Genomic DNA, 27,224 nt, shown 5'->3' on the forward strand with positions numbered 1-27,224 from the left:
CATCATGCACTTAATTTATCTGAAGAAGAAATGTTTTTGCTGCTGTTTTAATTTCAGAAGCTTATTGTTGTTGGGGTTTTTTTTGTTCATTTGTTGTTGCTGTTGTGTTTTTTACTTCTTGGTTTCCAGTCTTATTCAACTCTTAGTGTCTCTCCACAGTAATCCCAGGACAGGTATTCTCATCTTTGTCTCTGAAGGCTTATGCGAAGAATTAATTTAGTTTTATGAAACAATCTTACCCTGTTTGGTTTCCTCTTTTACACTGGGGGTCTAATGGACTTACTACCTCTCCCATGGCCCTTTCTGTATTTTGATATTTTAGGCAATTCACTTTTCATATTTCAGTTAGAGAAAATCATTCCTGGGCAAGCAAAGGAGAGAGAATTAAAGCAAACTTCCTATATCTGATCTATAGCTTCTCATAATCTGTCTTGCATTTAACCTGACAAAGATTTTTGGTAGCTTCACTTGCTTGGATTTTTGTTTTCTTAAAGCCAAACAATTTTTATATATATTTTTAATTATTATTATTATTAAAAATTTTATTTTTTATTTTTTTGCCAGAATCTGTCAGGATTCTTCAGTCTTTTCCTTTCTGTGTTTTGATAAGGCCCTTTGGCTCTAAAGGATCACTGAACACACCTATAACTGCTGTTGTGAAATAATTCTTTTCTTTAAATACTTATATTCTGTAAAGGTCACACAGAAAACCCTCAAACATGTTTCTAACTTCGAGAACAAGAGAAATACCATTAAAGTCGATGGTGCTACTCGACTTGCTTCAAGTTAGGCAGAAGTTTATCTACCCTGATGAGTCAGCACTGTAAAAGAAACAATTGCATTTGTGCTGAAAAATATTTTAACTGCTGTTGGTACACATAAACACCTAGGTTTATTGTAGCTGAAAAAAGTTAATGGGGAGAAAAATATTTCTCCCCCTTCTCCACCCTCTCTTTTGACAGCACTTTGCATGTAGACAATTTTATTGTTCCTCTGAGTAATGTGTTAGCCGTTCTCTCCGAGATGGAAAAGATTATCTCAAAAATTGACTAAACAATAGGGGAATCTCAATATTCCTCTCTTTAAGTTTTAAAGCACAACCCTCCCTTTTGTTTTTAATCAACACTTCTAGAATTTGCTAAGAGTAACCTGTTTTTAAAAAGTCTTTTTAAAAACAACCCAAACCTAACAATTTTTCAGGCTAAAATTCAGTGCCATGGTGTAACAGTACATTTCCATGCAACTCCCCACACTTAACCACTGTTAGGTATTGGTTGTATTTAGTCCCAATAGTTAAATCAAGCTGCTGGAACAACTCATGCGAATTGCTTAGAGGGATATCATCACCAGTTTCTCTTCCATCTCGAGCTAATTGGTCTTGAAGACATAGTCTTTTATGGGACTAGTGCCTAGAGGTTTACCCAAAAGGTGGCATACCACACTGTTTGGAGAATTGGAGTCTAGTGTTATTGCTGCAGTTGTAATGGGTTTTGTGGGCTGCCTGCTCATTATGAAGAGTTTAAGTTTGGTGTACAGAGGCCTGTGGGATGCCATTTATAGGCAGAATTTATGGTAAATTAGTTGACTGGTTTAATTCTGGTATGTTCCAAATGTGCTTTGGTTTCTGGGACGTTGCAAATTGATGCTCTGTGTACTTGTAATGTTGAAGGCATTCATTAATGAGTTCTTCTTAGCCATGGACAAAATCTAGCATGTGGACTATGGACTCCCACAAGAATCACTCATTATGAGCTTGTCTACTTTGTGAAGACTGTTTTTTGTTTTGTCACTACAGCCTCTTGCAGTCCCAGCTCCAAGGGCACTTTTGTTCTGGGTATTCAGAAACACAGGATTCCAATGCCCATTGAAATGTCAAGGTCTCTGCCTTCAGTGCAGGTGAAGCCATTTGGATGGAAAAGTTTGATGCAAGTGATGCATCAAAACCTTCCACCTCCTCTGAGATCTCAGATGTTTCCCTGGGCTGACTGCAGTGCAGGCATGTGCTCCCTGCTGCATTTTTTCCAAGCTTCTTTCCTCCGTCTCTGACTGCTCCATGACTTTACTGCAGCTGTGCGAGCCGACTTAAGTCAAAGACTTGATGTAATCCTTTATACCTTTGGAAAGGGTGTGTGAAATACAACCAAAGGAGGTGGATATTTCATACATGCTTGGCAAGGCAACAAAAGAGGGCGTCTGTCAGCTGCACCATGTTCCTAATGCTCATTTCTGTGTAATCTGATGTGGTTGTAGCTTCAGTGAATTACTGTTTGCACAGACAGAAATTCCTTGGTCAGGACATCTCCACAGTGTTGGTGCTGGCTGGACATGGAAAGGCTCTATGAGGTCAGCGAGGGCTACATCAGCTCTGAAGCAGCAGTGCAGGCCCTTGTAGCATACCTCAGCATTGGAGGAATTTGACTGAATCATAGTCTACTTCTGCTTCTTCATCTACAGGTACCAGCTGGGGCTGGGGCTGAGTGCAGGTTTCACCTCTGCTTGCTCCCAGGGAGGTGTTTCCTAGTGCCCACATTTTTTTTCCCATCAGTAGCACAGCACTCAGCTGTTAAGGTTCTTGTGAATTCAAGGTTAAGATTATTTGAAAACTTCTTGTTTGGCAAACATGCTGCCTGAGTAGCATTTTACATCTAATATACAATACAGGTGATCTTTGATCTGTACTGCCTGCTTCTTAGCTAATTAGTGCTTAAAATCATCATTTTAAAGGGTTTGGGATACCACTGCTTAACAGATTGCCTTGTCTTATTGTGTGACACTTCTGATCAGTACCCACATATCAGGATGTACCGTCTTAATTTAAGGGAGGAGGAGGGAATATTCTGAGTGAACACTGTAGTTACAAAAACTGGTTTACTAGATTTAATTTCACCTTGAATCTCTCCTTTTCACCATCTACCAGAACCTGCATTCCTTAAGTTTCTTAACAGGCTGTGAAATCTACCTTGTAATTTTTTCTCTTTTACACCATTTGGAAAGAAATGTGCTGAGGGCATTAAAGACAGAAAAATCTGGGTCGTTGTTTTAGTATCTCATTTGAAAGTATAGGAAAGTAGCAGTATTATATAATATGCACAGCAAAATCAATACTTTATTAGAATTTTCTATAGTATCCAGAAGTACTGCTGCAAACCTGAAGCAGATGCATGTAATACATCACGTCCAGTAGCTATTAATGGTCACTGACTTCACCAGTTATGTATCTGATTATGTATGTACTGTGGTGTTTCCTATGCCACACGAGGTAAATTTTAAAGGAAACTCCTGAATCATTTCCTTTTTCTTCACACAGAAGGAGGAAAATGCATCATCACTCTCAGCCCCTTCCCTTCTTGGGGTCACTGCCTTTTCAGATGTCTTCCCACTGCCAGTTTACCCTTCTTTGTGGCAGCAGAAAGAAATCCAGAACAACTCATATCTACCTTATGAAATGCCATGAGAAGCATAAAGCAATAGGGATTTCACTTCCCTAACAAGGAGAAGGGTGCAGAGAAGAGGCTGGAAATGAGCAGCCAGCTGTGCATCCCAGTTTTCTGCCAGGAACTCCAGGAGGCTGCTTCTGGTCAGGCCTCTCTCTGCATGCTGGGGAGTCCTTAGCAAAGGCCTTGTGGGATCTCTACTTGCAAGGGCACTCAACTGTGGTGAAGGAGTGGATCTTGGAAACTGTCATATTGTCCTATTCGAGAATTGCCGCAGTTGCTTTGTCCAGGTATCTACAGAGACACTTACCATCCTATTACTCCCTCTTGTCCTTAGATAGATCCACCAGCTGGTTCCACCACTTTGGCTCTGAAGTGCTTGGTTTTCTGTTTTAATTTTTGCCTTGACAAGTTTGTCTTGTAGACATCATTTTCATGCTTCTTTACCTAGACATTTGCTCTGGCTTTGTTTTCTTCCTTCCCCCTATCCTTTTCTAACCTATGCCATCTTTCCTACATACTCTAATTTTTGTTCCTTATCCACGTTGAGATGGAAACAGTAATATGACCTGAAAATTTTTACGTCATTCCAAGGTTTTTATGTACTTCCATAAATCTCTTCATTACTTTTTTATTGTTTTGTCATATATTGGTTTTAGTTTTTCCTCTACCTTATTAGTCTGGGGATCAATTTTAGTCTACTATGTTTTATTAGTTGTAAAGGGAACAAAATATCTCCTTTTACTTTGTTGGTTTGGCACCATCTTCAAATTACCCTTTTTCTCTCTTTGACTACCTCTCTTCCTTCCCTGGAGAGCCTGCTTTATGTCAGACCTCCTGCTGGTAGTGAACTGGCTATGATTTCATCAGGCAGTAGGCAGAAGTGCAGCCCACTACAGGGAAAAAAGTTGTTTTCAGCTATTATGCTATTTTGTTTTCTGGTTTGGGAAGTGTGGAATGAGCTGAGCCACCATTACCCTGGGGACTGTGAATCTTTCCTTCCTACCATTAAATTTGGTAGCTAAACTTAAGGCTTGTCTTGAAGGAGGATTTATTTTAGTCATACTGATAAAATCATACTCGTATAATTAAACAGCTACCGTAATGTCAAAAAACCCACACCTCATCTCATGTATAAACACAGAAGTTCTGGAATGGCACAAACTAAATCAAGGACAGAAGTGATCAATTCCTCCAGCAATTACTATATTGATAGGGGTGTGCTCCCATAGGAATTTTTCCTAACCTAACTGTATTAAAATTCAAACCACTTCTTGTCCCAGAATCTCTTCTCTTCCCCCATGTAAACAAGCTTGAAAGTAGTGGTCTGGAAATTCAAGCTGTTGTTTACTTCAGTGTAGCTCCATTAAAAGCACAGAGTCGTGATTATATGGGGATCTTGACCCAGTGTTTTTGGGTTTCTCTCATGTTATATAACCTGGATTTTTGAATGATGATACCTATTGAATAAAATTAGGTTTGGTATCCAGACATCTCGAAGTAGTTTACAGAAAAAGGAATGAGCTGTGAGCCATGTTCTGGCTCTGCAAGGGCTTGCAGTAGCCATGTTATCACTGAGCAATAATCCAAGCTTTTCTCTCAATGTTGGAATCTATTTTATTGAAAAAGGGTTTGGCAAGGACACTGGGAATTGCTGCAGTGTCTTTCAAAAATGTCATTATAAGAGGATCTTGGTTCTTGGGAACCTCTTTTCCCACGTATCATCGTATGAAATACTCTGAAGGACAAAACAACGTAGTGTGAAACTAGCTGAATGATTTTCTGTTTTCACTAACTGTCCATTTGGTCCATCAGCTAATAAATAAGCTATGCTTGGGATAGGAGAATGAGCAAGTCAGTCTACAAGCGGCAGGTCTACAGAGGCAAGGATTAAAGCGATCAGATCATAGTGTAATATCACATGGACAAATGTTGACCTTTAATTATTGGATTATTTTCTATTAAAATAATTTAAATTCTAATTTTTGAGGCAGATAAATATATTGCAGAATTGTAAGATTAATACTCGAAGTGAATAAATTTACTGCAGACCTAAATTTCTCTTGAGTCAGTGGTGTTTTGTTTGCTTTTAGTCCAGCAAGTAGCACAACTGGATTGTCATTAGTAGTGGAAAACAGAACTGAGCTTGTGAAAATAGTTACTGTTGATTTTCTTAGTGAAATACTTAAATAAAAACATAACTTTTAGGCTTTTAAGTAGCCCCTGATGCCCCATCGATACACTGTTGTGTTTATACATACATGTAACTGCTGTAGATGTTGCACTCTGAATAATTCCCCATCCTGTGTATCTTTGAACTTGCCGTTCTGAATACTGCATTTCTGCAGGCTTCTGTTCGCACTATGTGCTCTGGCTGGCACCCTCAAAATCTGCAGGCTGTCACCGCTTGCCCTCTTTTGCTGGCGGAGCTGAAGTAGTGGATTGTGCTGGGGTTAGAGGGGAAGAGGCTTTTGCTAGCAGCACTGAAACTACCTTGAAGGCAGCATTGCATATTTAACTGTAAGGTCTCTGTTGGATTGAACAGGCTTTGGGTGAGGAGAGCATGATCAATAAGTACAAATATTAAAAGTGGTGCCTTCTCCCTTCCTTCTTTGCCTACAGGACATGAGGTGTTTAAATCCCCCAGGCAATTGCTCATACATTTACATTGCTGGGTTTATAGAAAAATTGTTCCAGCTTTTGGGAGGGGCAGCTATCAAAGATGTACAGGCACTGCCATTGTGTTTTATTGTTCCAGTCCATTTTTCCCTGTGAATGCAGGTGGGAGTTTTTCAGTGGGTTGGTTTTTTGTTTTTGCCTTCTCTCTCTTCTAAGCATTTATAACCTTTTTATTGTCAGTCTTCATTCATTTTTGATAGATCAATATATTTACTTCAGTGATGGTTCATCCCACAGCTGTCTGGTTTTTTTTTTTGTTGGTGGTGGTGTTTGTTTTTTTGGGTTTTTTTTTTTGTTTTTGTTTTTGTTTTTTTTCCTGTGTTTATAGGGGCTATGCATAAATCCAGTGAGTTGCATCTCTGCTATGCTTCTTTTGCTGTATGAGGATCAAGTGACTTGATCTTGCCCTAACAACTTTATATTTAGAAGGAACATGTATTGTTTGCGTGTATGTATTGTTTGCATTGATCTACTTTCAACTTATTTTACCTATTTCCTAGGTAAACTGTGATCAATTAAAAATGCAAGCTTTGGTTCAGGAATTTTCTGCCCAGAAGTATGAAGCATAAATAGTGACGTTGCCTGTGCACTCTACTGTCTGAAGGGGAGGGTTCTTGGAAACAGTTCCAGCAGGCATCAGAGACCAAGTGGGTTTGGGATGTAATATAATGAAACAATGTTGGATGATAACATTTACTCAGGCAGCTCAGAAATGAGGCAAGACCCCAGGAGTACTGAGGCCTTTAGCAAAGCAGCTGCGACTGAGCCAAAGAAGAGGAATTCTTCAGCCTACATCTCACTGTCATGCCAGGGTGACCACATGTGGGCCCAGGACAGCTGTCTAAAGCAACAGAGGTTGAATGTGTGCAGTGTGTGCATGGGGGTGGGGTCCCAGCATTGGTGTGATGCTCTGTGCTGGGTCTGTCCTTCACCCTTTAGAAGGAGGTGGGTGTGCAGGACTTGCTGCTCAAAGATGGAAGGCAGGCCCATGGAAGAGGAGTAAATGAGCCACACCATGATTAGGGATTCAGATTGCACATACTTATCCTGGAACAACTTGCTATAAATTCCACCCCCAAGTCTTGCTCAGGGAAAAAAAAACAAAAAAAAAAAAAAACCAAAAAAAACCCAGCAGCAACAAAAATGAATCTGTTACAATTGATACTGCATACAAGGAGTTCAATGGAAAAATAGGTCAACTAGGCCATTCTTACTGATATTATTAGGAATATGATCTGCTATGTACGACTACGCAATAAATATTGGGTCAAACCCTTGAACTTGTGCAGATTCAGTGAGGTTTAATAATGTAAAACAGGTGTTCACATTAGAAGTTTGAATGGGATATTATCCCCATAGTTGTCTTACTGGGGCTGTATGTCCTGCTCTGCAATTTTTAGGCTGAAATAATTTGTGATGTTATGAAAGTTGTGACTCAACTGCTTCCCAGCAGCGTTCTGTCCATTTGTAAGAACCCATTTTCCTGGAAGTCATTACTTTGGAGTGCCATTGTCAGCTGTACACATCCCCTCTGTTCCTACCATCCTTTGTGGTGCAGATTTGCCTGCTGTTGTGAGCAAGGATGTTGCTACCACTGATGCACAATCTATCAGCTTTTTCCATTCTCTTCTTTCTTTTCTCTGTTGAATTGCAGTTTCCTTTGTCTTCTGCGTGATGCACTGAACGAGGCTGGGAAATTTATCATGGTTGTTTTTAATGGGTTTTTAAGGTCCAGCACGACAGATTGAATTGATTGAGGAAAATTTCCTGGAGCTGCAGCTTTTTTTTTTTTTTCCTATTAGAAATATTTCCTATTAAAAATATTTTTATCTTTAGAATTTTTCTTAAAAAAAGAAGAAAAAAACAACCAAAAAATGACACAGTTTTTTCCTTCTAGTCCTATTACAAAGCCCTGCTTTCTAATGCTTCCACATGGTCAGATATTAGCCATTTCCCGAGATAATTTAGTTTGGTCATGTGTACAGCTAGCATTTTTATTGTAAAGAATTCTGCTAGTGGTTTCATGATAAATGCATACAGCGTTGGGAAATGACTTTTATTGGGCTTAGTGTGCATTTAATATTGCATTAACAAAATTAAGCGATTTTGTGTGTGTGTGTGGGTCTTAAAAATGTATAGGAAAAAAGTACACTACCATAGGTATGCAAGGATTTAAAACAAATGAATCTTGCCTGACTGCATTCTGTATGCTGTAGCATAGAAAAAGTACATTCCCAGGAGCTCAGTAGGTGGTTACTATCCTCTTTTCCTTTGTTTCAATGTATTTTGAAGGCAGATCAGAAAAGAAAAACAAATCCTAGTGCCTGCCCCTCTTATGGTGAGCCTGGCAAGCCCCTCTGTGCTTGAGTAAGGCTGTCCGGGGTTGGCTGGCAGCTCTGAGTTCGTAGCACAGGAAGCAGTGATGCAGTGTGCCCATGGCTTCCCAGTCATCAAATCTTGCTTTCATTTACTTCAGATATCTCCAGACTGGTAGTCATGGCCAAGCTGAAATGCCTTGTTTCTTATTTAAGGAAGCAGTGTGTGTCTGTGTGGTTTGTTATGCAAAACTCAATTTGGCTTACTCATTTCATTGTCTTATGTTTACAATGCAGAAAATCAGTATATTGAGTCCTATCTGTCTTGGAGGAATTAAAATATTCTAATATTAAGATGGTACGATTCCAGAAATGCATGGATCTGCATTAATGTAAGCAGAGCAAAGGAGTAAAAAGTGATGGTATGCAATATATCGCAGCACTCGCATTGATTTAAGATCAAAATGCCGCTAAGATGGGGTAGACAGAAAGAAAATTATGTGTACATTTATTTCAAACACATGCAGAAACAAAACATTGTATCGTCCACTGCTGCTGATTGTATTTACAGGAGGCAGATGAGCTGTCTTGCCTAGGAAGAAATCAGAGATAAAGTACAGAATTAAAACAGAAACAGCCTACTGATTTTGAATGCTTCTGTTTCCAATGCCTCTTTTGAAGATATGTATCAGGACATGGCTTTTCAGCAGATAGAGATGCTCCGTGTTTTCTGAGAGCTGCTTATTTCCTTCAGGGCTAAAATAGCCAACCCAAGCGGGAGATGTGAAAATCTCTAGTCACACTCGAATCCTGGCCACAATAGCAAAGTGTAGATGAGATGAATGTTGTGGCAATGAAGCCATATGGATGGGTTTTGTTTGTACCCTGCTGTCAGGTCTCATGGAGGAAGAAAAATAAAAGTCTCTGTTTTGCTGAGGTCAGAGATGCTTTATGAGAGGCTGAAGTTGGATCACACAGGTTTGTTTAGTTTTCTAGTAGAGCATTTGCTTATGTGAGGTTCAGTGATGGGCATGTAACTAGCAACTTTATTACACTCATGGTTTTATTACAGCCAAACTGCTCTGTGGACTGCTGTATCTTGCCATGCCATCATATCACAAATCAGATTTGAATCCTTCGACATCTCCCCAGTTTCATTTTTTCCGCATGGTTGCACACATGTTTTTGTCCCCCATCCCCACATCTTCCCTGGAGCCTGCACTGTGATGCACGCATGCTCTCCAGCTACCTAGGACACACAGCATCCTCCCTGCTTTCACTACTCAGATTGGTCCCCCTTGCTTTGCTAGAAAGCAGCACTATGCTACTTGCTCTGATCCTGCATGTTCTCTGAGCCCTATTTTTCTGTGTATCTTCTCCGTCATATCCCTCATCTTCAAGTGAGCTGTGCTATCTCCATTTATCTTGTATGAAATGGCTGTAGCCTTGCCATGCTTAAACTTCCCATTGCTTCCTAGAAATTGCTTGTCTGTCTGTCAAGGGAAGATTCTTCCAGCTCCAGACTAGAAATCAGGATATGTGTTGAGCACGTCGTTCTTCCTTCCTTTATTTTTTTATTTTTTATTTTTAAATAAAAGACAGAAAAGGCTGCCCCTTATATAGCTCGAGTAACATTGTCTGCTTATCCCCAGCCATCTTGTAGCCTTACCTCTTTTTACACTGCACTGAAAAAAAAAACATGTAGTGCTGTCGAATGTAAGTAATACGATCACACAAATCCATATAAGTGAATGCTGTGTAGATGGCTGCAAAGAGAGTTTGGAAAGACAAAGTTTGCAATCTCCCAGATGTTGCCTTCCCTGGAAATAGTAATTCAGTGTTCTGGAAATAGTAACCTGGTGGGTTTTCTCACAATAAAAAAAAAAAAAAGAGAAATTTGGTACAGAACGAGGTGCAAAGAGCCCAAGATGGGGCTGCTCCCACACTGTGTCTCTCAGGCCCACAGAATGGCCAGGCACAGAAATATGCTGAAACACACAGGAAATGTCTGCTGCAGCATCACATGAGGTCAGTCAGGCATACTGTGCTTTAATGAGCGCAGACAAAACAAGCTTTGGTGAAAATGTCACAGTCTAAACATGGGTAACAAAACACAGTCTGATACAGTCCAAGCTTGGTGGGAAACGTGGTGGGAAAAGATTTTAGTAACCTTCTTCTGGCAATCTTGCCAAGAGCTATGAGCATTTTGAGCATCCCACAGTAGCAATGGCACTGTACTTCCAGGCAGGAGAGCCTGGTTTCTTACTAATATCACAGCACTTCTCATTTTCAGGAGCATCCTATAAAAAGGATCCTTTATTTACAGCTTTCATTTCGCATTAATGAAGTGGCATACTGATGCGGCTAATCAGCAGCAGCGAGGTGATGCAGACCCATGGAGCTATGGTGGTGGCAGTCGCATCAGCCTGGTCGCCAGGATAAAAATAAATGCCAAGCCCTGGCGAGGGAAGCTCCAGCTGCAGGGAGCACAGTCTGCACCCTGCCAGGCTCTGCAATTCTCCTGCCTCATGCCTGGAACAAGGAGAGAAATGCTTCTCCTCTCCCTGTGTTTGGCTCCTTTGCTGCTTCTCTCCCCTGTCTCATAGTAAGGATGTGAGTTTTTGTGCTTGCCATGGCTGAAGCTTGCACCTGGATCTGGACTAGAATTTCCTCGGTAAACCGAATGGACACAGATAGCCCAATTGGCTTCCATAATTCAGAAGGTTGTTTTTTCCTCTCCATGGCACTTTGTGAGCTTAATTTAATCCCTTGTCATTTCCTGTATGTGTGTAAATGTCATCTACTTCATTCATGAATGAATTCACACAACCTTGTGGAGTATGTATCTTTCGTGCTGCTCTTGGAAGGGGCTGGTAAATGAAGGGGAGACACAAATACCCAGCTGGAGATGGAGATGTTCAGAAACAGGCCTTGTTTGCACCATGCTGTGAGCACCCTGAAAGGCACTCTCAGCTCTGTACCATGCAGTGACCACAATCAGTACCCCTGACCAATATGCATCCCTTCTGATTTGGGATATTCTGTGATCCTCCATAATGCTGACTCTGTACCGCTCTTGTACCACCAGTCTCACACCTAATGAAGGAGGAGCTCCTTTAAATGCAGCTCTGCTTTTAATGGTAGGGAGAATATAACTAATCCCAGCATTTTTCTCCTTTCTTGATATTTCCATAAGCATGTGGGAAAGCAGAGGTCTTTTGGCAAGGTGCAAGACTGAGATAGTGCAGAGGTTCTTGGTATGGAGAAGATAGCATTTGTAATCCTGGGTATGTGGACAAAGAGGTGGGTGTAGAGCAATACAGGCAGCACAGAAAGTGTCTGCGAGAGCCTGGGCATCTTGTTACGGCGTATTTCTAATGCAGTCAGGAATTAAATTAATAGTTGTGTGTGCTTATTTTGAAGCTTTCATGACATGAAAAGAAGCGTGCAGTTCATTGAAAAAGGAAATGAGGAACTATTTATTCTCAAATAGAAATCACTGTGGCCATATCTTTTTCATGAATTTATACAATGGGTTGGATTAGTCTTAGGCTAAGGCATGTATGTGCTGGCAGAGCTGCGCTCTGTGCCTCAGACTGCTCAGTGCTACCAGTGCTCCATTTCCATTTCCTAGACAGATCACCTCTGTATAGGGTGGATTTTTTTTCCTTTACACAGAGGTGATGTGCATTTCTTAGTTCTCTGTTTGGAGCTACTTGGTTTGTGTGTGCTCTGTGCTCACAGCAAGGGCTCTCCATTGCTCCACATCACAAGGAGGAACTTACTTTCTGTGAGGGTGACAGAGCACTGGAGCAGGCTGCCCAGGGAGGTGGTGGAGTCCCCTAATCTGGAAATGTTCAGAACCCGACAGACACTTTCCTGTGGAACCTACTCTTGGGAGCCTGCTTTAGCAGGAGGTTGGCCTACGTGATCTTCAGAGGTCCCTTCCAACCCCTGTGGTTCTGTGGTGCTGTGACTGTGTGGTATTGCAGCCTCGGGAGAAGCAGCATAGGAGCAGGCTACTGGTTTCCTAACATGCTCCCCAAAGAAGCCGAAAGAAAAACTAGCCCCAGAATTTTGGAGATGGATTGCAGCTGAGGAACGCTGGTCACACAGGGAGTCACTAGGAAAAAAAGTTATGGTTGGCAGTTCCCAGCTCCTCCATCCCTGCCCGGGCCTCTATCCTTGCAGCTGGAAAGCAAAAGATGATCTTTGTTTTCCACGCTGTTTGTTGTTTGGGGTTATTTAAACTGTGGGCTCTCCAAGCTTCCTACTTATGTATAACTCCTACCCAATGAGGGCCCAGGAACTGTCAAGGCCTCTAGCTGCTAATATAACACAATAATTGGACTGATAGGTACCTGGCAATTTTTTGTCCCCTCCCTTCCATTCCTCTTAGACCAAAGAGACCATTTCTGTGAAGGCTGTGTTCAGGCTTTGCAGCTGTCAGTTGTGTATCGCTCAGTCCTGTGGGGTCTGAGCTGCCTCTGCAAGAGCCAGGAGGGGACAGCATTCATGACAAATCAATTTGCTGACCTCTGAAATAATTAAGCAAGTAATGCCAGCCTTGAGTCCTATTTTACACAAGTAACGTGCTATTCATTTTTTTGCATTTTTCTGCCTGCCGGGAATGATTATCACTAAATAATAAAAGCAGAATGATCAGGGAAGGGTTATTTTTCTGGAAATATATCTTCAGTAAATTATCCTTTCCCCCTGTATATCCATGTATTTGCATGCTTTCTTTTTCATTGCTTTTTCCTGACAAAGGTGGAGATAATAAAACTGTAGTGTTATTTTTTTTCTCTTTTAGTTTTCCAGATGATCTTTGTATACTTTACCACAGTGCAGCATAGAAAACACAGGCTTATTTATTGCCTAACAGCATATATGTGATTTATGGTTAATGTGCTGTGTTTGTTATACACAGGACTGATAATAGATAGGGAGATCAAAGTCTTCTGTGAATTGACAGCAGCACTATAAACAAGGTGAAAGGGTTGCAGGTGTTTCCCATGCGGGTGTTATACAAAAACATATGGCCCTCTGCCACAACACGCCACACATGCTCTCTGTCTTTCCCAGTGCAGCAAGACAGTGTTTCTGTAGCACATCCGTGAAGTGCTGGAAAGCAAGAGGATCTGTTTGTGTGCTGCAGGAGGGGCTGCACTGTGCCATGTGCCTCATGTCCCATGGCTTCCTTCTTGTCTCATGACAAGTGATGTAAACCAGCAGGAGCAGGGAGGTTATCGTCCCTATGTACTCAGCATTGACAAGGCCACACCTTGAATGCCATGCTCAGTTTTGGGCCCCCCACTACAAGAAAGACATTGAGGCCTTGGAGTGTGTTCAGAGAAGGGCAATGGATCTGTGAGGGGTCTGGAGCAGAAGTCTCATGGGGAGCAACTGAGGAAACTGGGATTGTTCAGTTTGGAGAAGAGAGACTAAGCAGAGACCTCGTCACTCTGTACAATGATCTGAAAAGAGGTTGTGGTGAAGTGGGGGTTCAGCCTCCTCTCCCAGGTCACAGCAGTAAGATGAGATGAAATGGCCTTAAGTCAGAGCAGGGGAGATTCAAGTTGAATATTAGAAAACATTTCTTCTCAGAAAGAGCGGTGCTGCAGTGGCACAGGCTGCACAGGGAGGTGGTGCGGTCACCGTCCCTGGAGGTGTTCCAGAACTGTGTGGATGTGGCACTGAGGGATGTGGGCAGTGGGCATGGTGGGGATGGGATGGTGGTTGGACTGGGTGATCTTAGTAGTCTTTTCCAGCCTTTACAATTCTAGGATTCTGTCAGGGTTTCATACATCTGTGACTTCTATGGCTATGACCAAACTAGGTGCTAGGAGTTGGGGGAGAGACCTGGGCTGTAGTTCTGCAGAAAGCACTGGTGGGGTATGCACAAAGCAGAGGAAATCTTTACTAGATTGCTGCTTGTTCAAGGGGTTAAAAGAAATGTTCTATCTACTAAATGGCTAAGTAATTGCAAAGAGGACAGCAGCATCCTGGATAGAAGTCTCTCCCTTTCATTAAGCACTGCAAGAAAGATGATTGCCTGCTCCTGTTCCTACAAACGAAACTGCTGCAGTTGACTTTGTTTGGGTATTTGTAGCCTCTGGAGTTATTAAAACACTCCGAATGCAGATTAACTTCCCTTGTCTGATACACTACAGAGTAACCACCCCCTTGACCTTTGGTAAACACACTGGAGGGCAGTCTGGCTTTTCCATAACTTCTGCCAGTAAATCTGTGCCCTCTGTTGAACATCTCTGAGAAACTCTTTGTGCAGCCCTCCCGGCAATGGTGCAGAGCAGGCTGCTTCCCTCTGGCACCAGCAGTGTACGGGGCCATGGTGTCTCGTTCCCCTCCCAGCCCCTGGAGGAAATTCATGCTGTCCTCATGCTGGCGATGTACCACATCAGCTCTGTCTCATCTTCCCACAGATATAAAGCTACTAATCTAAAAACATAGTTGTTTTTCTCTACTCTGGAGGGATGCATTCAAACTGAGATTTAATAGGAATTTCCCTAGGAGTGTGGCTTAAATAACTGAGACCCTATCTACCCTTGAAAATGACACTTTTGTGTGTTGTGAACATTTCTTTTCACAGGTGTGCAACAATGGATTTCTTTCTCTGTGGACAGAGTTGCATTACTCTGTGGACACTGAGCTATGTTCACACGTTCTTGTTTCTGTGCAGGAGTGAGCTTGACAGTCATGAGCATACACTGAATGTCCTGTGTGAGAGTATTACAGAGGTTTGGGCCAAGTGGTGTAGGGGTGCTGTATCACTGTGGTTAAAGGCAGGACTCTGGCATGTGGACAGACCCTGCGAAAAGATTAAGCCAGAGAAAGTTAAGAAGAAGTGGGGTCCTAAATTATTCATGAATCCATTAGTAATGCACTTGCTGGGAGGCTTTTGTTTTTCTCAAACTCTTATTTATTAAAATCTGACAGGAATATCGGGTTTTGTTCAATAATAAATCTAGGTCTCTGTGAAACTGGTGATATCCTCATGTAGTAATGTGGAATCAAAATGGAGTTACATGCCAAGGGTGCATATGTTATTTACTTTGAAAGAACAGATATTGTTCAGAAGGATTTTCCCTTTTACTTGCAATCTGAAAACAAATTTGTTGTTGATGTTGTTATTGTTTTAAAATGCATCTGGGAATGTCCTCTTGGTTTTGAGACCTGGATGCTGCAGAAGATTTTAAGGATATTAAAACTCAGTTAAGCATATTTATGTTGGTTGTGGAGGTTCTGGGCCAGTGTTTCCTAATTGTGATAGCTCTTATGGTCCTGTTTCATACTTCATGCATGTCATACTCATAGGTTGTGGATTTTGTCTTGCAAACTGTGTCCATACATGCTCTCTTTTTTGTATGTCCTTGAAAACATGAAATAAATTGTTCTCTGAAAGTATTAGATAGGAGATCAGAATAACTTTTTTCTTTCTATTCTTTCTACTTTCCTGCCATTATTTATGGCTGCATAAGAAAGGGGAAAGCAGATCTCAGATAGATAGAAAGTTAGAGAAGAGTGAATGAAAAAGAATGACCTTAACTGTGGAAGCAGAACTGGGAGTTCAGAAGACTGGTCTGAGCTGGAGGATGATGCATAGATTTGTTTGCATAAGCTTGGCTTACGAGTCACTTTCTTGTAAAAAACAGGTTGAACAGAACGTACTCCTGTCCCATACTTTAGTCCTGAATACAAGCACAAAGTGTACTGTGACAAAAGGGCTCTGACTGAGGGTACCATCCTCTTACTGCCACAGGCTGGAGCTGGAGCTCTGCAGCTTCTCAAGGCTGAAGTAAGCTAGAAGTATCATGTACACACACACACACACACACACACACACACACACACAAACACCTTGCAGGATATCTAGTGTGGTGTTTGGAGTTAAAATATCTGGGTAGACTTAATCAGCTTCTGCTTCAAGATTTGAATTTGATGTTTGGGACTTAGTCCCTGAGAAAAGCTATGTGTTGGAGCACCAGCCGCTAGCCATTAAATGAGACACTCAGTAAACTTGGAGAGGGAAAGAGAATCATAAAGGGTGAAGGAAGTTCATCAAATGAAGTAATTATTTGTTACTGATCATCCTAGGTAGATTTGGAGGGATACAGACTTCCACCTTGGGAGCTTGCTTTGCATCTTTAGCATCAGAAATGTAAAAAATACATGAGGAAGCGACATGTTGACATGTGGGGTATTATCATCTCTTGCCAAAGGTTGATCAAAACTATTTAAAATGAGACCCCAGCTCTTCCTTATGCAAGCTTAAAAATTCTGAAGAAAACTTCTGACAAAAGACAAACACTTTGCTATGGTTTAACAGACTAGGAGAGATGAGAGGTTTATTTTAATAGATAATTAGAACCTGCATCTAGGGTACAAGTGGAGCTTGTGGGTTAAATTTGGGAAATATCTCTTCCCTCCGGAAACCCACCAAATATGATTTCTTCCTTCCTGAAGAAATCTTTTTCTTTTCTGACTTTTATTTGTTATGAGTTTTGGTGGAATGGGGTCAAGGTGGACTCTGAAAACCCGCTTTGGAATCAAGATATAGTCTGACTTGTTTGCCCCTGGTGGAATCAGTGCTGCTGCAGCTTCATTGCCATGGGAACCTCTACTTACTAAATTTAATTTAGCCCAAGGTTTGCTTGTCTGCTCTGTTGCTGCAGTGTAGACAGGTGATAAGCAACATATTGATATTAAGCTGTATCATACCAAAATGATTAGACATTGCTATTAACTACAGTGCTGCAACATCTGTGGTTACACTCTTGTGCTAAGCTTTAAGCTACCCAGACTTCCTGCACCTGCCTCCAGCCTCCTCTCTCCTGGCACAGCAGGGGCAGCATCACCAGCATAGTCTTTCTGGTCCAGCAGCTGGGAAAGGTACGGGGTTGCAGACGAGCTCTGCTTGCTGATGGTGCTCCTTCCTGCCTGGCAGAGCAGTAAAGCACTGAGTGTCCACAAACCCTGGGGGAAATACTGCTGGAGAAGGGAGGTCTGTGCCCCATGGAGCTGTGGGATATGGAGTGGGTCCTGGTGCTTCTGAATCATCCACTGTGGTGTCAAATCCCCAGAGGGACAGGTCCTGGTGATGCAAGGCCAGATCAAACTGGGTGCAGAGAGCTGCATGAAATTGAGTGAGAGTTGTCACCCAGTCTTGTCTTAAATTATTATTAGCTTTCATAAACATAGCAAACATTACGGGTTATTGGGTTGTCTTTTTCTTTTCTTTTTTTCTTTTAATTGGTATCATTTTGTGTTCAGATGATCCCTGTTAGATGGTAATGATGAGCCTGTAAGTCTGAGATATGCTCACTTCCAGTACTTCCAGCAGAAGTGGTGGAAATGTGCCTTTGCTGCAGCCACACTGTGGAAAGGTTAATTGTAGGCAGGGCTTTGTCATAGAGAGGCATGTTGTATGATTAGCTGCAGAATAATTGATTTTGTAGGTCTTCCATGATTGCTGGAGTTGCTTGTTGCTAAGGTTTTGTCCCTCTGTAGTTGGGTTTACTGATACGGCATTGCTTTGTACAGAATTCAGAAGTGAGCAGTGTGTGTAAACCATTATGTTAAAATGCTGGCTAAGTATTGATTAATCAGTAAATGCTTTAAGCTATTTCCTTTAAATTCCGGGACCACACATTTTAATTTAATAGTTGAGAGAGATGGGGAAGGATGCTGATCTGCGCAACAGTACATACTTTCTGTGGTGGTTGTTTGTGGTGAGCATTTTCAAACCAAGAAAAAGATTTTAGGGAATGTGATGGTTCTCTGGTTGATGTTATCTGCTAAAATGACTCTCTTTTCTTGTAGGTACTATATTGGTCGCCAGATGTTTGTGGTGATCTCCACACCTGAGGTAATCAAACAGATCTTAGTGACAGACTTCAGTAACTTCACCAACAGAATTGTAAGTAGATAGAAGGGTCCTCTTTGTGGACAGAGGTGATAATACTGCTAATTTGAGCTCAGACCAGAAGCAGCCACAACACAGCTGGAAACACAGTGGGGGAAAGTATGTGGTTCAATAAAACTTAAAGGTATAGAAACTCACTGTATGTGCTTCAGTCAAAGACTTCTGTTACTAGGACACTGAGAATGAAAGGGACTGTCCTTAAAAGAAATACAATGCCCTTGTGACTGAGGCACCAAATGGATGTAGGAGAGAGTTTCAATATCCAGTTTTGCCACTCACCTCTTGGGAAAATCCCATACTAGCTCTTTCCCTTGGTTCTCAATCTGTAATATGGGGACAGTATGATTTGCTTTCTTCTACCCCTGGTTTCTTTTGTCTTAGATTTTCTAGGACAGGAATGGGCTGCTGAGGTCAGGGACATGCTTCCCTCAGCTGACATGTTTCTTAGCACTTTGAAAATAAAGAATAGAAAAGAGTTTAGTTGGGAGTTGCAAGGTTTTATGCTCACGCTGCTGATTACTTATTTTACTTATATAAATATATACACTGAAAAGCACTTTTCTGAGTTCTGGTTAGAACAAATAATAGAAGGGAGGGAATACCCCAAAATATTGTAAAGATTTCCACCAGTTCCTCACCATATTGTAAGTAATACCGTCACTGTGATCACACACTGCCTCAAGTGCCATCCATTCTTTTCTTCCTCCTGACCCCTTTGTATGCACAAACCTGCTCACATAAACCTGCAAGTATTCAGAAGGGTTGTTTACGTCCTCCAGGAAAATTCTGTCTCTGATCAACTGTTTGCCTCCTCTGCCCCTCTGTTCCTCTCTGCAGCCAGTCAGTCTGTTTGCAGATCGCTTGTCTCCTTTGCTTGCTTCTTCTGGTACATGAAGTTCATCTTGTGACTACTTGTATCTTATTTAATAACCACTAGTACCATTCACCCTGCATTCTGCCTGAAACTCATGTCTAAATGGAAGAATCACAGTGTGCAAGCTTCCTAGGCTGAAGTTGTTCCATGCTTTAAAGTTCTTTTTCCCATTTTCTTTGTATTCAAAAGAATTTTCTGCCCCTTTCCTTCTTCCATCCCCATTCATGTAACGTATTTCTTCCAGTCTGCATGCCTTTCTCCTGTATGTTTGATATGAGTAGGTTGTTTGCACTATTCATAGCTATAGCTGATGCCCAAATTACACCTTCTGAAACTAGAGATTGTTCCTTTGAGGATATGTTAAATACTCATTCTGCACTTTATTTCTGTCAGCTTCACCATTTGAATATATCTGTACACTGACATCCTTCTTGTACTGGCTGAATTTTAGTTTCTTTTCAGACTTCTGTGGTTGGAGGTTTATCTCTCTCTTTTGGTTGTACATCCATCCATCTGTCATGGTGTGTAATATTAGTGTTCCTCTCAAATTTGGCTAATTCAGATCTCTGTAGCCAGTCTCTCTCTCCTTTTATTTTCTTCATCAGAGATCATCTAGGTGTAGTTGTCTGCGTAGATTCATATCTTGCCCATATCGCTTGACTGTCCTTGAACCATCTGTGAGTTTTTTTGCACAATGCCCTCCTTTATGCATGAGGAACCGAGGCACAGACTGGTCGATATCCCTGCCACCTACCAGCAAGCATGTGGCAGATGTGAAAATTTGGCTCATACCTTTCTCTTTAAGAAAAGGAACAGTTCCCCCCCCCCCCCCCCCCCATACACTGTTACTAAATCTGAGTTGCTCAATGCCCATAAGTCTAATTCAAATGAACTTGCTTAATCTTGTGTACTTTTATCTGCTCTTTACATGGTCTTTTCACACAGCTGCAATCTTTGGGTGTTACCTTTTACTTTCCACTTTGATTCTCTTCTTCTACGTTTTACTTATCATTAGTGAAGGATAAGCAACCTTCCATTTCTGACTCTGTGGCTTGAGAATCTTTTTTCCCTCTTGAATTTTCACATTGGGTGCTCTCTATTTCATACAATGTCAGATCTCAGTGAGGTGTTCTGATAAGCTGTATGCTAAGGATTCTCTGTATGTTAATAAATAGTGCTGTACGGTATGTAAAAAAGGTCAGCAGATTTTGTTCAGGTATAATTCTGGTTGTAAGTGAATAATGATGGAAAGGTGAGAGTGGGAAAAACAGTTTCCAAGAAGGAGATTCTTCTCATATTGACTGGATAAATGTCGTTTTAAGGCTTTAATAATGTCCTGCTTATACTTGTAGAGACTACTCAAAGCAAGCTTCTCTACTTCAAGCAAGAGTCAGTTTGACAGGGGAGAATTCAAAACACAAACTAGATCTCTTTACCTTATTTTATCCATTCCTTTCCCAAATGATGTGCTGTTGAGTGGTTATAGAATTGGCTTTGGAGTCAGTGCTGTTCACAAATTTAGGTTAATACATTTCAATTCAGACTTGGCATTCACTTATGTTGTTGTTTAACGTGGTAAGCAGTTAAACACCATGCAGCTGTTCACTCAGTCTCCCCAGCCAGTGGGGTGGAGGTAAAAACTGAATAAAAAAGTTCAAGAACTCATGGTTTGAGATAGATGTAAAAAGGAAAGAGAGAAAAAAGTAAAAAGAAAAAGCACAATAACAAGAAACAAAGCAGGTGATGTACAACACAATTGCTCACCAGCCGCTGACCAGTGCATAGCTTGTCACTAAGCAGCAGCTGCTCCAGCCAACTCCACCAGGTATATTGTTCCACATGATGCTCTGTGGTATGGGATATCCCTTTGGTCAGCTAAGGTCAGCTGTCCTGGCTGTGTCCCCTCAGCATCCTCACTGGCAGGGCAGCACAAGAAGCTGAGAAGTCCTTGACTTAGTGTAAGCATTCCTCTGTAATAACTAAAACATTGGTGTGTTATTAAAAATATTCTCATCCTAAATCCAAAACACAACACCATACCAGCTACTAAGAAGAAAATTAACTCTATCCCAGTTGAAACCAGGACAGCTTAGTTTGATCTAAAACATTCTCTCAAGTATCAATTTTTTGGAGTGGGAAGCATGGAAATATGGAAAGCCCCATGGGTGTGAACAGCCCTTGAGAAAATCCAGCATATTCTTATTTCTCCCCTCTCTCTCCCTTCCCCCCCCCCCCCCCCCCCCCCCTTTTTTTTTTTTTGTCCCCCACTAAAATCATTTCCAAAATATAGATTTGTGCCTCATACACCAGAGGGGAAGTGTGAGTTACCTAACCCTGAATATCACAAAGGGAGATTATTCACCAGGTTATGCAGCAGTTGCATCAACAGTGTGTTAACATTGTCACTAGCTTGAAGGATGCATAGGATGATGTCTAAAAGCCTGGTAGGGTAGAAAATGTTTATGTTTCATGTGTATATTTCTGCTCTTTCAACTGGCCTAAATATATGCATTATAGTAAGAGACAGTGGGAAATTCAACTTGCGAAGGGTTGCAAACAATGGATGTACGTGATAGACAAGAGCAAATCAGATGATGATTCAGTGAACTTGGAGCTTTTATTAAAGCTATTCATAATGTAATGTCATGTCTTTGAGTGCTTGTAAGAAGAATGACCTTAATCTGAGATTGTGCATTTGCCAGCAAAGTCACTATTTGCTGGCAAGTAGTCAGGAGATCGTTACGAAATCAAGGTGGTTTTAATCTTCTTAGAGGACTATTGGAAGAGTTTGTTTAGTTTAATACCTGGATGAGAGATCCCATGTTTCAGTGAGGGGAACAGATAAAGGGCTGTGCTCCCTGCAGCCTTGGAGGCTGACTCTAAAGTGTAAGAAGACATCGTGTGCAGCTGTGTTGATGTGAGTGCCAGGCTATGGCACTTGGGGATTCCTGACTAAGAACCATTCTTATGGAGTAGGAAGGGTCACCTTTGCCTTGTTTTCTTCTAGAGGGAGGGCTTGCAATCCCTTATGAAATAATGACAGTTTTTTGTTTCTCCTCTTTTGTGTGTGCCAGAAAGAAGCTGACATGGTGTTGTATTTGACCAAAGGGACGTGGTTGCGGTAGTCCTGATGCAGGGACTTATTTTCAGTGACTGGGTGTTTTGTTACTGGATTGACTGAGTGCCATAAGGATTCTTCCATGCTTGCCAAAGCAAAACAATAGCAGTAGGTGTAGGGTGAATTGGGCCTATCCATGCTGGCTGTGGATGTCTATGCTCAAATGACAGCTGTGAAAAGGCAGCATCTTGCATCCTATTTCCATATCCAGAGAGAACTAGAACACTTCTCCTTTATTGAGCCTGAAATCACTTGATATATGCTAATGTTTCCCTCTGATATTATACATTTCACATCTTTACTATGAATATCTTTTGAATATTGCTTTAAAAAACCTTGTAAGAGCAGAATGTTAAGATGCAAAGAGATTACCCGTTATCTAATATAAATGACAAATTGTCTCAAAGTTGCAGGCCAAACTCTTGCCAAAAATGTGGATCAGTAATCCCCAGGGCAATGGTAAGCACTGGCTAGTCGAGGTTTGTCAGGATGCTGGAGACAGTGTTCTGCCAGAATTCATGTGGCTATCACAAGTGGAAACTGGTAGTTGATCCAGATCAATTCCTTTATTCTGTGTGTGCCAACTCACTGGATGGGGGGGGGGGGGGGGGGTGACGTTTTTAAATACACAAATCTGCACTGATTTCAATAGAGAATGTCACTATTTTTTCACCAGAAGCTTTGCTGTTACAGTGGAAAAAGTAACAATGAAATAACAAATAATAATGAATTAGTAAAAATGATGAAAATGTGATAAGGAAGTTGATATTACCTGGTGGTGTAAACTCTTTGTATCCCTCTTGAAGCAACAACAAAGAAGTTGCCAAAGAGGAAGGAGCCCATTTTCTGCATTGTGTTTAACTGTGATCCAGGATGGCTGATACAGTAATGCATCAGCTGATCTTTCTCATCTCTTGCTTGGGGACAGTGTACCAGAAAGGAAAGTGTCTGTGTATATTGCTCTGAGAAAGGGTCTATCCAAATTTGATACAGTACTATGTCCAGTTCTGGGCTCTCCAGTACAAAAAAGACAGGGATCTCTTGGAAAAAGCCCAGCAGAGAGCCACAAAAATGATGAAGGGCCTGGAGCATCTTCCTTATGAAGAAAGGCTATGTGCACTGGGTCTGTTTAGCCTTGAGAAAAGAAGACTGAGAGGGGACCTGATCCAGGTCTATAAATATCTGAGGTGTGAGGGGCAAAGTGGCAAGGCCAGGCTCTTTTCAGCAGTGTGTGGAGACAGGACAAGGGGAAACGGCCAGAAACTGGAGCATAGGAAGTTCCGCATGAATGTGCGCAAGAACTTCTTTACGGTGAGGGTGACGGAGCACTGGAACAGGCTGCCCAGGGGGGTTGTGGAGTCGCCTTCTCTGGAGATAATCAAGACCCGCATGGATGCTGAGCTATGTGACCTGGTGTAGGGAACCTGCTTTGGCAGGGGCGTTGGACTCCATGATCTCTGGAGGTCCATTCCAACCCCTACGATTCTGTGATTCTTTGATATATCTCCGGAGCAGGGCTTGGATTCATGACTGGGTACCTCAGGAACTGACTCTGTATGTGTTTGTGTGTTCTTGTCCTTTTTCAAGTAAAGGGTCAGTTGCGTGTCTTGTGCAAGAACTTACTGGTTGCATGCTGCCTTGGTTTTTAGAGTACACGCACTGCTGGTAGGCAGCAGCCCAGCTGATGTGTTGTCATTAGGTAAACTCTGGCAATTCAGTCATATACACAGAGCCCAATCCAGCTTAGAGGCTAGGCTGCTCCTTCATGGTCTCTGACAAATAAGGTTTTTGTTTTAAAAAATGGACCCACTTGCATATTCCTTTGGAGACAAGTCATGAAAAAATAGCTATGGAATTAAAACTTGTGTTCAGTTGCCAAAAATGTGTATACATGCTTTCTTGACCCTGTACCCTTGTTTGTTTTGTTTAGAAATGTTTCTTTTCTTCAAATTAAATATCCTAGGATTATTTCCTGTTGTGTCAATTTCATTGTCAATATCTCATGTGAGTAAGTTAGTCTGTTACTAAATTGTTGTTGCAAAGTACAATGAACTCCACTCGTAAACAGATGAGCATGCTTTGTTAGGGGCTCACCTGCACACGGGTACATGGTTTGGAGCAGCAATGACATACACAGTATGAAAGCCGACAAGTCAATATTTGGGAAATGATTCAAACAATTTAAACAAGAGAAAAAAAATGTTGAAATGTATGTCATTATGTCTTCAGGTGTTTTTCTTTTTTACCCTTTGAAATGACTGTTCAGTGGGATGGTCTAATATGCAAGTGACGTTCCAGTATGTGCTACTAGATTGTCTGCGATATTTAGTTTTAAAAACAAGTTGCTTTTTGAAGCATTGGATTGAAAGAATAAATATGCCTTCAGTTTATTTAACACCTCAATCTTTTAAGATATATTTCTTCATTTCTCAACTCTGCTTGTTTCAGAAGAGATGGAAATCGATGATCTTTGAGGTCCCTTCCAACTCAAGCCATTCTTTGATTCATTTTTTCCATTTGTTCATCTTGATTCATCTTTGTTTTTGTTGGGTTTGCATAGGGTGTGCAAAGTGACATGCAAAGGCTTCTGGACACAGCATGTCTCAGAATTTGTTGCTGTTCCTGCCTTTGAGCTCACACGTGAATTTTTATACTTTTACGGATGCCTACAGATGTACACAGATTTGATTTGAGGTGTCTTTGAGATTTGAGGAAATGCCAAAAACTCAGTCCTCACTAGAGAAACTGTGGGAACTTCATAAAACGTGCCTTCTCGCGTATGCCACAGTGATATTTCAGTTCATGATGCATCAAAGCCATCGCACCTTGTAGAAGGCCTTGCCTTGAATGTGTAGTTATTTGTGCTGGAGCTGTGAGTTTCTCTCCTCCCTCCTTCCCTTTGTAGGACAACTTCAAGTAAGTGTCAATCCTACCACATGTACAATAAGGCTCAGTCTCATTGAGCTGAGAACATTCATTGCTTCTCAGAATCACTCTGTGCTTTATGAGGATAAGTGAAAAGATGTCCAAGCAGTGAATTTATTAAGATTTTCTCTTTTTGCCTAGCAGTTTCTTACAGCTGCTAGATCATCATTGCTTTGAAATCCTGGCTGATATAGCATCATTACAGAAAGAACTATGCTGGGAGGAAATGTGTTTGGTTGTATAGCACTTGACTGTATAATATTAATCTGCATATCTGAGGGTGCTGTTGAACAGCCATGTGAGTCCAGATGCCTGAGAGGTTTTTCTAGTGTCAGTTCCTGCCAGGGCTGAGCATGGGCTCTTACCCCTGCTTTGACCTGATGGTTCTCATGGGAGTTTGCTGGTGCAGGAGCTCCTGGGCTCAGCAGCTGCAGTGAAGTATTCACTTTATTCTCCTAGTGTTCCCCTAGGGCTATCTTCTAGGTGCTGGTGAACCTTTTTATCTTGGTCAGTGTATGTGCAACTGTTTTGCCTTCTGTTTTATCCTGTAAAACAGCTTTTAATTCTGGACTTTTTTTTCGTTCCTCCTCTTGCTTTCAGAGTTTGCTAGTTAATGTTTTCTAAGTGATTAAATCTGGTATTGTTTAAATGTTTTAAAGTAGGACTGCATATGCTTGCAATAGACATTTGAAAAATTAAAATAATAAATACTGAGAGGGTCATTTCTTTCAGACTGTGTGTGTCTTTTTATGCGTGCACAACAAATTACCTCTTATTCCCCATCTGCTGCAGCTAATAGCACAAAACTAATGTAAAATGATCGCTGCTATTGACTGTAAAATTTATCAGACTTCAGTTGGGCTTGAAGAAAAACTTAACATATTAGTAGGCTATGTTTTGGGAACCACCTGATCCTCTGAATCCCAGCAGGGTGAGATCTGGTTTTGTCATTAAGGCTTCAGGTTGGGATTTAGGAGTTCGGAGCTTGATTTTTGGCTTTGCTGCAGAACTCTTGTGTTTGCAAGAGCAAGTCATTTAGGAAGTGCTTTGTCACCTTAACATATGTGAAAGAGAATATTGGAAACTGCCAGGTGAACATTAAAAGTAGTGAATGATCGTGCTTCAGAACTTACAAAAAGGGTTGGGGTTTTATATTATATTATTTCATGAGGGGAGTTAATTTGAATTGCTTTTTCATCCCCCCTTTTTATGCAGAAGTCTAAAAAAAACCAAAAAACAAACAAACAAACAAACAAAAACCCTTCAGAAAAGGAGGAGTTTGAAGACTTTTTTTTTTCTTTTGAATTGACTTTTACTTCTGAAGTATTTTTTTTTAAAGCAGCAAATATAGGATTTACGGTTTCAATTGACTGACCTGTATTTTGAGGGCTATCTTATCATTTTTTACTTTGTAATTCTGTTTCAGAATTACGAACCCATGGAAATCTGTCCTACAAAGTGGGAAAGCTCATTTGTAGTTACCTTGATCACATGGCAAGTGCCTGTGGTTACTACTAGTCACCTTTCCTTTGCACTGCAGCCTTTCTGCATCATGCTTGGTGAGCAAAACAGTGTGCCTAGTCACATAAATGACTATATGGTAAGGATGAGGGCCTGAAGCTCCAGAAGGAATCCAGAGTCCTGTGACTCTGAAAGTTCAGAGTCTCACAGAACAGTTTATAGCAAGTGATCTGAAAATGCTGACTGTAGTTAAGTCTGATTGTTTTTTCAATCTGGAAGGATGGTCTGGATGACTTGAGAAGAACCTGTGCTAATCCATCACTGACATGTAACTTTCTCTGAGTGGTTGCCTGGATGGTCTGGTGATTCCATGCTGTCATGGCTGTAGAGACCCTTCCTGCTAGAGCTCAGTGTACCCTCAGCAAGGGCGGGTCAAACTGGAGTGAGGTTTGAGGAAAACCACATTTCTCATAAG

The 27,224-nt window shown here is 41.3% G+C and overlaps 1 protein-coding gene across 6 annotated transcripts in view; it reads left to right on the forward strand.

Annotated features, from left to right (window-relative positions):
* TBXAS1 (thromboxane A synthase 1) overlaps positions 1-27,224 on the forward strand; it is a 238,587-nt gene that overhangs the window by 91,997 nt on the left and 119,366 nt on the right. For all 6 annotated transcript variants that reach the window (XM_032445779.2, XM_015867313.3, XM_015867342.3 and 3 more), the window contains one exon: positions 18,269-18,365. In XM_032445779.2, coding sequence (XP_032301670.2) covers positions 18,269-18,365 — 97 coding nt within the window. The remainder of the gene's footprint in view (positions 1-18,268; positions 18,366-27,224) is intronic.

This window comes from Coturnix japonica, chromosome 1 (genome assembly GCF_054131305.1).
Source record: "Coturnix japonica strain WE chromosome 1, WE-NBRP24, whole genome shotgun sequence".
Lineage (NCBI taxonomy): Eukaryota > Metazoa > Chordata > Aves > Galliformes > Phasianidae > Coturnix > Coturnix japonica.